The sequence below is a fragment of the Vigna unguiculata genome, chromosome 6 (assembly GCF_037176805.1).
Source record: "Vigna unguiculata cultivar grain cowpea cultivar isolate G323 ecotype 2 chromosome 6, ASM3717680v1, whole genome shotgun sequence".
Classification (NCBI taxonomy): Eukaryota; Viridiplantae; Streptophyta; class Magnoliopsida; order Fabales; family Fabaceae; genus Vigna; species Vigna unguiculata.
In genome coordinates, this window is record NC_140797.1 from 34,583,297 (window position 1) to 34,597,841 (window position 14,545).

Consider the following 14,545-nt stretch of genomic DNA (forward strand, 5'->3'; position numbering starts at 1 on the left):
TATGTGATGAACAAGATTAATTCACCACAAGTCATTTTAACATATTTGTTAAAAGAACACCACCAACATGCTTATTCATGCCGAAATAATTATCTGTGTTCACTCATGATTAGCACAATTAGGTGAAAATGTTACATGACCCACAGTGCAAAGTTAAGCAAAATGAAACTATCTGCATCACTAGACACAACCTTGATCCAAATAATGATGTAAGCAAAGCAACCAAGTCATTATCTTCACCTCTAAAAATATCAGAACAGGTTAACAAAACCAGTGCTCCCAATTGAAAATTGTGGCCAAGATGCAAAATTGTGAGTGATTCCTACACCCAAGTAGGGCCACAATCCTCTTAACACTGACACAAATTGCTGGTTGGATTAGGTGGGCAACCATTTACCACACCACACAATATCAGAATCACTTGTCCCCGCCAGAATTCAAATAAAATTTTCTTGGCTTGTTTTTAGTTATATCATATATAACATAAACAATGCATTTATGAAGGCCACGTTATGAACAAACAAACATTACCCCCTTGGAGTCCTACGTAAGTATGAATGTATCAGATACTCACTTTAAGTCTTATCCACTTGAATTCAAAGAGAGAAAAACTAATAAACTTTACTTTAATTCCAAAATAATAAGAGGGGTGAGAGAAAGAAAGAAAAAAAAAATATATCTTTGCGTTTGTCTTAATTTTCTCAAAGGAAGAGAGAGAAATGAGGAAAGTTCTGAAAAATTGAACTCCAATTGCTTTCTCAGCAACTCTTACTTCATAGAAAATATAGCTATAGGAGAAGTTGGCCAACGGTTAACTTCCCTCCAAACCTTGAGAGTCTCTTGTAATCAAAGCAAAGTTCAGTAGTCGATTCTTGGTCACCTTCTGAGACTCAAACTTCACCTTCCTGACATACCCTTCATACCAATCTTTCCTTTCTGTTTCCTACCTTCCTTCTATATACACTTAATCTCCAACTTCTTCTCACTCACTATACACTTTTTCACCCTCTGAGATTTTCTTTTCACTATCTTATGCTAAAGGGTTCATGGCATGCCCTTGAAATCTTGGTTTGTAATTGTAGCACTAGTTTGGTTTTGGTGCCAAGTCTTTGAGCTATGGTGGTGCAGTGAATAAGGCTTCTGGTTTTCAAGAATATTGGAGCTGGTTTTCAACAACTTTGGTTGCTGAATTTCGTGCTCTTGAGCCTTCAACAGATGGTATTTTTAAATTAAAGTTCTTGAATGCTTCTTATGCCTTTTAAATTATCTCCAAGACTTCAAAAAAGTTGGCTCTCTCCTTCAATTCTTAAATGCTATGTACTGAGAATCAAACAAGACTTGGTCTCAGGAACACACACGTTTTTCAATTTTGGACTGTTTCTGATCTGAATACATATATAGAGGCAAAAGGGTATCTTCTCTTCACCATCCTCTATTCCTTTCCAAAGACAACATTTCCATTTAATTGAAGCAGCATGGCTTCTTTTCCTTCAAATTCTGCATCAGAACATAGCATGGCCAGTGCACAAAGCAGCTCCTCACCTTCTTTCATGACTAGAGTGGCCATGAGAGTCTCTAGATCAAGATGGTTCACCTTCTTGAGAAGAGTATTCCATTACCAAAATGGACCAAGATCTGATCTTGGCTCCAACCCTTTCAATTCTAGCACTTGGATGATGCTGGAGTTGGTTGCTTTACTGATCCAGATAACAAGCACAACACTCACTTTGGCCATTTCAAAGACCGAGAAGCCTATTTGGCCTATGAGGGTGTGGATAGCAGGTTATGATACTGGGTGTGTTCTTAATCTGCTGCTACTTTGTGGCCGCTACTATCAACTCCATGTGACTCAAGGAGGTGCTCTTAACCTTTCTGATTTGGAGCAGCAGAGAAACAATGAAGAATCAAGGTACCCTTTTCTATTCATTTCAACAGTTTTCCTTTCACTGTCATTAGCAATTAACAGTACCAGAAAGTTAGAATTTATAGGATACTCATTGTGTGAATGTGCTGAAAACTTGCCTGGTTGGACTTAGAAAATGTTGACTCCATTGGTTTTATGGCTGATTTCAAACAACTTCAAGACAGAATCTTCTGTAATAAAAAAAAAAAAAAAAAACTGTTGAACTTTAATTGAGTAGTATAGTATTTCAACTAGAAAATATGGAACTGCTAAAGTTGGACTTTTGATTTTTTTTTTTCTTAAGTGCCAATTATTGTAGTGGGCCTATGGATTTGCACATGGTGCACATGGGGAAACAGAGCTGGAAAGGGGTCAGAGCATTGATGAAGATTGAAACTATTGTAGTTTTAATAATGCACCTACACTTTCATCACATAAGTTAGGATATGAAGACAATATATCATTTTTTAACTTTTAAGCATGAAATAATCAAAATTTCAGAGTGAAAAAAGGGAATGAGAAAGTACCAAACTTTTTCACTGAAAAAGAACTGGTTGCAGCAGGAACCAAGCAAAAAGATATACCAGACAATAGATTCTTGATTAGCACAATTATTTATGAATTCGGCTTACCTAACCTAACCTAGCTTTTATTGGGTCAATAATCAGGCACCATTTTCCACGTTTGATAATTCAAACAAAAAGCCTAATAACATTTTGTTATTAACAGTTATTAACAAAGAAGCATATTTTTATCAGTTTAGAGTGTTTTGCATCAGAAACCACACACAGTCAGCGAAAATTTTAAACTAATTAGAACAAAAGTCAACAAACTTACATCTGAAATTTGTTTTGAACTATGCATGATGCAGTGTTCTGAGGGGATCACATTTGATGGACAAATGCAGAAGTTCACTAGAGCTTTTCTTTGCCATATGGTTTGTGATGGGCAATGTTTGGGCCTTTGACTCGCGTTTTGGGTCATTTCAACAAGCACCAAAACTGCAGGTGCTATGCATGATTCTACTAGCTTGGAATGCAATATGCTACTCTTTCCCTTTTCTGCTGTTTTTGCTCTTGTGCTGCTGTGTTCCATTGATGAGCACCCTCCTTGGATACAACATGAGCATGGGCTCCTCTGCAAGAGGGGCATCAGATGATCAAATCTCACAAATCCCAAGTTGGAGATACAAAGCTGCTCACACCAACTTGGACTTTGCCAATGACTCTCAAACCACTCAAAGATTGATCAATGATGATCCAGTAAGTCACACTAGTATCATAGAAAATCTCTAACATTTTTTATTTATTATGATGTTTGATATTGAATTGAAATTGTGTTGTTGGGTGAATTGACAGGAATGCTGCATTTGCTTGGCCAAGTACAAAGACAAAGAAGAAGTTAGGCAATTACCTTGTTCCCATTTGTTCCACCAAAAATGTGTGGATCAATGGCTAAGAATCATATCATGTTGCCCTCTTTGTAAACAAGGATTACAAAGGTAGCCATCACACACAACACTCAACAACAACATTCATCTCAATATATATATTTCCAATTATTTTTGTATTTTTTTCCCCTTTTTTGGTTACATGAGTGAGTTTGTACATGTACACAAGAGGTCACCAGTAACCAAAAAACTACACAGAATACTTTATTCTTAGGAGTGAATCAATCCCCTTACTTTTCATATTACTCCATTGTTTCTACAAGCTTTTTCTTTCTTATTATCATGTCATTTAAATCTTATTGTAAGTTGTACCGAATAATAATAAAGTAAATATTTATATTTGCTCCTAATTTTTTGTATAATAAAATTATTTAGAGTACACTTGTTTCTGTTTATTTTTACTTTAATCATATCATTAGGACCACATATTTATCGGTTTTCTCAACAACTATTGCTTCCTAGAAATTTAATTGACCATTTTCAATGTTGTCTTGTTATGAAACATTACTCTTGGATACCGAATCTAGTATCACTCGAAATTAGTGTTTTTTCTTTTATAATTTAAATGCATTTTTTCTTATTTGAGTTTAATTTTAGTAATTGAGATACTTGTTATATATATATATATATATATATATATATATATATATATATATATATATATATATATATATATATATATATATATATATATTTAAGTTGGGAAAAATAATCATTGATATGTACGGATGGTACATTAAACTAGATTGCCATTTTCAATGTTGGTTGAATAGATTTTGCACCATTAATGAACTCAACTCGAGTGATTGCAATCCACGTTTAACATGTAAAATCTTGAACAATTTAAAAACATGTTTAGGTTACAATTTATTGGTTATAAAAATATGAATTTGATTTCATACTGGGATAAGGTTTTGTTGTAGCATGAGTTTGATCAACATTTGAGACTACATGTTCACAAACACAGAAATTAATTAGAATTTATTTGGAATAAAAAGATAACGTAAAGTTTTTTTTTTTTTAATCCTGGCATCTAATTATGCATTACTGTATAATTATTATTCTTTTGTGAAATTTGCTTTGAAAATTATATTCACATTGTCTATGAATGAATCAAGTGGTAATTTCTTCAGAGTTGTACCGTATGATTTATTGATATTTCTAGCCAGACCCTTGGTCAGGCAGTTCAAGAAAAAGCGACCGAAGAGTCCGTTACAAGCAAATAATCCCATGGGTTGTTGATGTGACAATTTTTTCGGAGTGATTTTAGGGAGCTCACGACCTGAGCGGCCATAGCCGCTCATTCTAGTGGAACTTTGTCGCTATAACATAATTATGGAGGCTTAGACAGCACGCACGACCCTTCAGTCGGACGGCTGCATCAAAACAAAATCGTAAATTAAAGTAATACAAGTCGTCAGTAATCGAGTTTAAACAACAATTGGGTTTGGCTCGTGATTAAGAAAATCTTAATCACATGCCCATGTCAAACACTATAATTAGGAATCCAAGGTAAATTGGTAAGGACTTTTACTTCGTATTTATTATAGCATTAATTGCACTCACCCGAACGGACTTGAATTGACTTAAGCATCAAAACCTTATCGACAGGTACCCCGATCGTCTGGACAGTCAAACGGGATAAAGAGGATTGAATGTGAAAAACTGCTACGAGAAAAAGATAAGAACAAATTGAGTGTTTTTAAATAGGTGCTAGGTCCTTATACTCAAAACAATAGTATATCATAATCATACTTTCATTATTTAAACAAATAATCAATCACATGGGTTAATTTAAAAAAAAAAAATCTTAAAAAGATACTTTTTTTATTAAAAATTAAATCGACATCAAGATAATGAATACGATTTTGAGAGTTTATATTGTTATGTTTTTATTTAAAAGAAAAAAATTGATACGTGTATCGCGAGAGGTGAAATAATAAACGTACCTTTTTTAACACTTTTTTTGTTGTGTAGAAATTTTAACACTTTTGATGCTTTAATATCTATAGTTTTATCGATTAAATAAGAGTTTATATTTGTTAACATTTCTTTTAATTTTTATTCAACGTTTATTTTTCAGCAAATTGTGTGGAAATGGTTGATGGTTTTAAATTGTTGAGTCCATCTCAAGAATCTAATTATTGAAAAAAGGTGAGAAACTGATTCTATTGTATCCCCATGATTGATTTAATTCTGCAAAATATTAATAAATTTGAAAAAAAAAATATGTTATTTTACTTGTAAAGATTATATATACAATGAAATATTGTTTTCTTGCAAACATACTCAATTATGAAAAAGAAAAATATTAACTTTGCCGTGATGAGGTACTTCCAAGTATTTCTTAATTTTTAGTAAAAATCTTAAATTCACATTACACATTCAATATCTTTGTTTTGTTTCCATTACCATCGAAGATAAACATATGAATTAATTGTGGTTTTTGGATTTGTTTTTAGGATCCATGGAAATGAAGTTGATGAAAAGGGAATCATATTGTTTTCATATAAAAAAAATATAGAAACTAATTGAGTCAGAAAAAGAATAAAAATCAAATTAATAATTAATTATTTTTTGAACTAACACGTAATTATTTTTAACTTGTGTTAGCACTAATTTAAAAAAAATGAATTATGCTGACCTATTTGTCAAATATTAAACTCAATTAAATAGAAAAATATATAGAACCAAAACAAAACAAACACCTCAATATAGAAAACAAATTATTACTTAAGTAACACAAATTTTATAACAAATCAGATGAGAAAATTAGAAAATTGAGTCATCATATTTGAATTATTTTAATAGAGATAAAAATAGATATTAGAACTTAGGTTGACTTTAATATTTTAAAACTTTATGACGAATGTTTTCAAGTATTAATTTACTATCAATATTTACAAGAAATATGAAAATATGTTTTTGATTATTAAGTGAAAATGATGTCAAAATAAAAAAACTTTAAAAAAGCAAAAAAAAAATGTCTTTCCCCTTATATTATTATACAGAAGCTAATTTTCAACACTAATTCCATTTATTTATCTATACCAATATGTCAAATGAATACTTAATAACCTAATTAGAAATAAAATTTGCACATTAAACATTTCACACTCTATTTATTTTTACATTACTATACTCTCCCACAAGCCTAAGTGTCAAATCACTCCACATTTTATGCAGTACAACACAAAAATTGAAAAACTTACAAATAATGAAAATAATTTTTTACTACTAAATTTTGACAACTTTTTTTTATAACCTTAAATGTTAACTTTTAAGTGGTTTTCCATTTTTCCTTTTTCTCATTTTCAAGATTTAAAAATCATTTAAAAGATGACACTTCATGTTGTAAAAGAAAGTTATCAAAGTTTAGTAGTCAAAATATTATTGTACATAAAATAAAGATCATAAAAATGTTGGAAAACAGTGAACAAGTAAGTATACGGTGACATTGTGAGGCTAATTTTTGGTAAAATAGTTAAAATAAAGAGTTACCAATGGTGATCAATGAAACCCTAATAAAGGAATATTATTTTTAACAGACTCTCTTTCTACCTCATTTCTTTTAGAAAAAAAAAAAAGGTAACTTGAGGTTACAGATTGTTGATTGGTTTAAAAAAACACAAATTTGAAATAAAAATGGTTGATTTGATAAAAACCACATATTTGTGTTTACAAAATTAAGTTAGTTAACAACATTCCCAATGATTTAGGGTTACTTACGGTTTTTTCTAATGGAGTTTTCACTATTTTTTCTTTTGTGGAAAGCATGAACTGAAAATTCCACCTTCTTCTCTTCTATCCTTCTTGCTGAGAATTCAAAAAGAACATTGAGAAAAGCTGGTTATTGTTGAGTCAAGGGAGAACTTGCTCTGCTTTTTGCATGCCATATCTCACAAACACAGGTAACAAAATGTCTCTTCTGTTTTTCATCAATGTTTTCTTTGTAGTATTCTCTTGCTTTTACCAACATAAACTCTCATTCATAATACCAGGTTGTTAATATTAAGCTCGATTTACAAAATATAAATGAGAGCAAACTTTATTTTATAGGTCGATTTTATACGGTAAAATAGAGTTAAAGTTCACTTCCTAACGGTATTCATAGAGGTGACAATTAGGGTCTGGCCTGTCGGGCCGGTCCGCAGGCCCGCGAAAAAAACGCGGGGCGAGCCAAGGTAGTGAGCCCGCACGGATCGGCCCGCAAGCCCGCATAAAAATTCAGAAAAAAAACTTACAATTGTGTATATTAATTACTTTTTTTATAAACTCTTGCATTAACGTTTCAAATTCGTGTATAACTGGAAAAGACAAGTATTATGTATTTTTTAATGTGTTAAAATTTAAAAAATACATTGTGTATGTCATAGTATGAATATGAATATGATGAAAATGTTGAATTATCAATTTATCATCCAACTCCCCAAAGTCTTTACTTAATTTTGTGAACTTCTTAAAGTTTTCCAAATTTTAAACATTGAAAGTTTTATCATAAAAAAAAAAAAAAAAACAGGCCAGCCCGCAGCCAAGTGCGGGACAAGGCGGGCCGGTGTTTGCAGCCCACATAAAGTGTGTGGAGCAGGACGGGCCAACCCACGTTGTGCGGGCCTTATGCGGGCCAGGCCTAAACGGGTCGGGCTGGCCCACATTGCCATCCCTAGATATTCATATATAATAACAACAAAGCATGTTCTTAGTTTATCGATAAAGTCAATTCACAATATTCAAGTGGAAACAAACTTCACCTTACAAACTAGTTTTGTGAAATTGAGTTAAGCTTAAAGTTCATTTCTTAACATGAACGTGTAATCTATTCTTGATGTGATATGTTATTAGGAAAAGTTTGTGATAGAAGAAATATGGAGCCAAAAGCTGAATATCAAAAGCCACCAAAGACGATGCTTAAAAAATTGTCTGATAAACTCCCTGAGTTGGACGTTGAAATACTAAAGAAGAACTCACACATGCTTGTGTCACCAACTTCTCAAACCCTAAACATGAAAAAATCACCTGGGAGGGTGAATTGTCTATGCTCACCCACCACACATGCTGGTTCCTTTAGATGTCGCCACCATCGATCTTATGACATGCGTAGAGGAAAATCGATTGGTTCCAACCTCGCAGAATTGGGTTCAAAAGCTGGTCCAATAAGTGACTCACTCAATGCTCAATAGCTTGCAATGCAAATAACGAGGTTGCATATATATATTCATAGAGTAAAACCATGTTTTGATCTTTCAAAAGGGTAAAACTCTTGTCATATTAATCTTTGAAAAAAAAAAAAAAATTATATATCTATTCTTTTTCTCATCACTTTAGTCTTCAAAAGTTTTTATCATTTAAATAAATCAGGTGTGACTTTTTTTTTCAAATTTTGAACTAAAGTGAATGATAACTTTATTTGAATTTTCTTATTTTCAAAGATTAGAGTGACTATGAGAACCATATTCTCTATTTACTCTATTTACATATACACACATACACTTACACAAACAACTATTGCTTGTATAAAGTGATTATGACGAATTCTTTAGTTTGATAATGATATAAAAGGTTATTTCTTGAACAAAAGCTACTTATGTTCAATTTCTTTGTATGTTGTTTTCAAAACTTACAATTGAATCATATATATATATATATATATATATATATATATATATATATATATATATATATATATATAAAACTAAATAATAAACATAAACATGTATTTAATTGTGTATAAAATAGGCAAATCATAATTAAAAAATTTATAACCTAACTAAGGAACAATAATATGCGGCATTTTTGTGTTTCATGGTCTCTCAAGTTAAAATTGTAAAAATGGGTCGATTACTTTTTTTTTAATAGGGATAAGTCGTTAGGAGACAAGACGACATTACAGGTGAAGTCGTCCTGCCTCCTGCCGGTTTCTATTTTTTTTTTTTTAAAACAAAATCGTTATGCATGAGAACGGTATCAGTTTAAAAAAAAAAGTGAAGTCGGTTAAGATAATGACGACTTCACTTTTCAGTATTTTTTTTTTAATTTTGTAACACCTTACAGGTTTTAAATATTTTTTTACAAGTTTTTTTCTTCCTAGAAATTATATTTTTAAAAAATTTAAACTAAAGCCATTTTCTTCCCTCATTAATTCAATGTCTTTCTACTTTTTTCGGATTGGATCTCTTCATTCATTGTCTCAGGCTGCACCCCTTTTTGTTGTTCCTTGGCTTCTAATTACTTTTCCAATTGGGGTAAACTCAAACTAGCAGCTTCAATGTGTTACAAAAAAAATTAGAAAAAACTAAATTGAAAAGTCTGACGACTTCACTTTTTCCTCCAAACTGAAACATTTTAATGTATGACGATTTCGCTTTAAAAAGAAAAAGAAAAAGACTTCATATGTGATGTCGTCCTGTAACTTAACGACTTGACCTTATAATACAAAAAAAAATTCAAAAGACTCATTTTTACAAATTTCACTCCAAAAAGACCCTAAAATACAAAAAAGTCTAATATGCATTATTATAAAATGATGTCTTATTAATTGCTAATGTTTTTCATATTACATCATTAATACTTTTTTTCTTCTTACTTTTCATTGAGACCTTTTAATGAAGCTCATAGTTTAGTAGATAGAGTAACAACGTTACTATAAACAAAACAAGTGATAGGGATAGGACTAGGGATGACAACGGGTCGGGTCGGGTACAGATAGTGTCTACCCACAATTCGACCCGCAAAAAAAAATCCGCCCGCTATCCGCCTGTTTACCCGCCAGGTATCCACTTAAAAAATACCCGCGGATATTTTTAAAACCTGCAGGTACCCATGGATACCCGATACCCGCAAATATTTTAAAAAATATATATTTTATAATTTTTTTAATATAAAATTATAAAAATAAAATATAAATTTAATTATAATTTAATTATAATTATAATTAAATTCAACATAATAAAATATACTGTTAATTTTAATTTTAATTAAATTTAACTTAATAAAATATAAATTAAATTTTAATTTTAATTTTTTGCGGATAACGCGTACCCGCATGTACGGATAGTATGATACCTGTACCCGACCCGTTTATAAGTGGGTATTAAAATATCCGCTACCCGCTACTTTCGGGTAATAACTATCCGTCGTGGATTTTATCCACGGATATCCGCGAACACAAATATTTTTGTCATCCCTAAATACGACAACATCTTCACCAGATCTTGAGATATTATTCATAATTCGTATTTACGGTAACCTTCATAAAAAAAATTGAGAATTAAGATTATTAAAATCGTCAATCATATCAAAATACTTAATTACAATATCATAATTCACAATATTCAAAACTATGAAATTAATATAATTATGTATATAAGGAACTGTTTCAAAATTATTAACCTGAAAATTTTAAATCTTTTAGAATTATAAAAAAATTATAATATGTTCATCCTATTATGTACATTATTATTTAAATTTAATATTATATTATTAAAAGGCTATTGTTTACAAAAAATGTGTCTTAAATATTTTTTTAAAATTGAAAATTAAGAATGTTAATTTTTCTTCTTAACTTAATGTTTTAAAACAAAAAAATATTACGGTTAAGTGTCCTTTTAATTTAAATTTTTCATAAGATTATTTATATTATATCACTTTTAAATGTGATAAAAATATTATGTTATTCTTTAATTAATTAATTAATTATATATATATATATATATATATATATATATATATATATATTAACTGATTTTAATCTTTCAATGATAAAAATAATAATTTTCGTGATGAAATATAAGACTTAATAATTTTTTTTTCTTATTACAATAATATTTTATTTTTTTCTTTTTTTAAAATGAGTAAATGTAGTTGTTTTATATAAATAAATGATCATTTAAATATATTGAATTTTATTTTATTTTTGTTTAAACAAAGTATATTAATCTACCAAATTTAAGAACATGTTTAAATATTAAATAATTATTAAAAAAATTAAAAAGAATTATCAATAATAATTATCTTTTATAATACCGTTTTTTCTTTCAAAATTTTATTTTATTAATTTTTGTCTCAATTTACATACTAAACTAGATTTAACAAAAATTAGAATTATTGTAACTTTCACTCACTAAGATATTTTATATTCATCATTTTTTTCTTCATTTCAGGATGACGTAAGTAGAGCTACTTGAATAAAGTTTGTTGTTCCCAACATGATGTATTGCAATAATATTTTCAAATGTTCTTACATAATATTTAATTTTTAAAAGAAATTGATTTCTTCAATCAAGTACATGATAAGAAAAATTAATAATCTAAATTGTAGAAAATTTAATTTAGTAGAATCATGAAAATATCAATTATGTTTAAATTATAACTTTTAGAATCAGTAAAATAATCAAACAAGTTTTATAGTTCATTTAGTTAGAGCAATTGGTAAATTTATTACATGATTTAAGTTAAATGATTATATAAAGTTTTAGATAACAAAATATGGGTGTCATCATGACAATGGAGGAGACTTTCACAAGTTGGATACTATAGAATGGATACTAAGTGCCACTTTATTTTTTTGTTTCCAGCAATCTTTGGAAAATTTTGATTCCTGTTTCGTTAACCATTGGATCGATCGAGGTTTTTACATATGGTTCTTGACAAGTAGTTCTTCACTTTGATCATTGGGATCTACAATTGGATGTCTATGGTTACAGAAAACAATCACGCATAGTTGTTAAAATTTTGATTCTTGCTTCATTAACCGTTGGATCGGACTGAGGTTTTGACGGATAGTTCTTAACAAGTAGTTCTTCACTTTGATCGTTGGGATCAACAATTTCATAACTCTAATTTCATCATTCAATAATAGCTGGAATTAAAATTTCCATTTTATTGTTCATGCAACTTAAAAGTAAGGTCTAAAAATCTAGAATTTAAACCAATTTTGAAATAACCTTTATCTTAATTAATTTCAAATGCAGAGCAAGTGTTTTCCCTAAAGCTCCATACTTTAGTGAATCTAAATCAACATATGCAACAATATATACTTCATATATATATATATATATATATATATATAATTATCGTAAATAGAAACCACATCCATGAAATGCAATGGTAAACTAATATAATTATAATAGTTACTATCATAATTCAAAAAAATCATGTATGAAAATAAATTGTTCTTTCATCATACAAAATTTCCAATTAGTCTATCATCATAAGATTATAATAAAGCACCAACCTTTCATAACCTCAGTGCCTAACCACACCATTCAATTACCATCGGTTATCTCACACAATCATTCAACTTCACAATGTTTGTTATCTCAATAGTAACTCAAAACATATCATTACACATTCAATCATATCATCACAATATGATACAACTGCTGGTGATCTCAACATTAGGAATCGATTTGTAACTGTCACACGTAGCTTATCAATACCCACTCACCACTAGAACCACCAACGTTTGTGCTTCTTAAAGACTTACGAACATGATCTATTTTCCATCACTCTGAGAGCTTCCCCAAAAAATACATAAGAGTCACTTCCCATCACTCTATTCGAGAGCTTCCCTCAAAAATACATAAATGTTACTTCCCATCACTCTCTTTGAGAGCTTCCCTGGGAAACTATACAGAATTACCCTTCCCACTACTCACATTGAGTTTTACGAGCGAAGACCACTCCCCACTAGAGACTAATAGAGTGTCCTCCCCCTTTCGATGGATCACCATCACACAAGCACATATATTTCACCATTGTACAAAAATGACACCAATTCCACAATTTTTTTTTCGTACAAAATAATACATCACACAATTTTATTCAAGTGGCTCTACTTACATCATCCTTAAATGAGGGAAAAATAAAGTTCGAATAATTCATCAAAGATACCATTGATCTCTTTATAAGTGAATGAACCTTCTTCATTCGATGTGTTTATTATAATCTTCCACTCCTCTGAGTCTACGTGATTTACAGAATCTAAATTAATATTAATGATGTTATTATTGTCTTCATTAACCATAATGTCAGACATTATATTTTCCTCTCTTTTTCAATGAATGATCTCTTTCACCCGATTTTTTCAATTATAATCCAAATCAACTCTCTTGTTCCATTTATAAGAAGTATACGACGATTTCTTAACAAAAATAAAACTAACAAAATTTTAAAAGATCTTAAAAATAAAATAATGGTTTAAATATTTTATATTAAAAGATTTAAATAATTAATAAAAATAGAAAAATATTTTTTAAAATATTTAGATAAATGAAAAATGATTAAGATAAGAAAAAATATTAAGATGATAACTCTAAATAGTTCTTTTAAAATAAATGAATATTTAATTTTTAGCGTTTTTTTAGGTGAATTTTCTTAAAGAGAATCTTAACTATTAAAATTTACTCATAGATATATTCTTTACCAAAATATTTCAAAAACGTCAAATTCACCTCAATTTAAATTATATACATTTTTATCTTGTTTTTAAATTTCAAACACTGCATTCTATACCTTTTGTAACTTTCTTTCTTTTTATTACACATTACATGTAGACAAGTTTAATTTAATTTACAATGTTTGTTTATAATGCGTTGTCCTACTATTCTTTCATTGATCGAACATTTGTATTTGATCAATTTTTACACTAATTAGTGTCTCATTTGAATGGAGAAGATGGATAAAATATTACTGTTTTTTGTTTTTTTTATAAAATTAATAAATTTTTAAATTCACAAATAGAAAAGGTATTAAAATCCTAAAAAATATGAAAGTGCTTTTAAAAAATAAAATATATTAGTTTTACAAAATATGATTAGTTAAAAAAGATTAATATTTAAATAGTATTATTATATATTTAAAAAATTTTAAAAACCTAAAGTTTTAAATAAAAATAAAACTTATTTTTCAGTTTTAAATTTGTTAACTTCAAATTTTCTTTTAAACTAAAAGTAGTTTGATAAATTTACTTAAAAAATTACTTTATTCAAAACTATTTTGTCTGATGAAAAATATCTTGTTAAACGTGTTTCTGATTTGGTTTTCAGATTCTTATAAACAGGTAATAAAATATATTGTAGTTTTGATTTTATTTTAAACTACTTGTATAAAAAAAGTTACCGGTTATTTTCTAATATATATACAATTTTGAACATAAAAATAATTACTATATATCTATAATTCTCTATATTGGT

At 29.1% G+C, this 14,545-nt stretch overlaps 1 protein-coding gene across 1 annotated transcript; it reads left to right on the forward strand.

Annotated features, from left to right (window-relative positions):
- Positions 1 to 662: 662 nt before the first annotated feature.
- LOC114189200 (E3 ubiquitin-protein ligase At4g11680-like) lies at positions 663 to 3,703 on the forward strand. The gene is made up of 3 exons (XM_028077914.2): positions 663 to 1,909; positions 2,775 to 3,165; positions 3,262 to 3,703. The coding sequence occupies exons 1-3, from the start codon at positions 1,476 to 1,478 to the stop codon at positions 3,406 to 3,408; spliced, it is 972 nt and encodes a 323-aa protein (XP_027933715.1). The 5' UTR covers positions 663 to 1,475; the 3' UTR covers positions 3,409 to 3,703.
- The last annotated feature ends 10,842 nt before the right edge of the window (positions 3,704 to 14,545 follow it).

What these genes read in the sequence shown, in the direction of transcription:
- LOC114189200 (XM_028077914.2), top strand. Translation starts at nt 1,476, where the DNA reads ATGGCTTCTTTTCCTTCAAATTCTGCATCAGAACATAGCATGGCCAGT. An exon ending in AGAAACAATGAAGAATCAAG is followed by an intron (nt 1,910 to 2,774) that starts GTACCCTTTTCT and finishes TGCATGATGCAG; the next exon opens with TGTTCTGAGGGGATCACATT. An exon ending in GATTGATCAATGATGATCCA is followed by an intron (nt 3,166 to 3,261) that starts GTAAGTCACACT and finishes GTGAATTGACAG; the next exon opens with GAATGCTGCATTTGCTTGGC.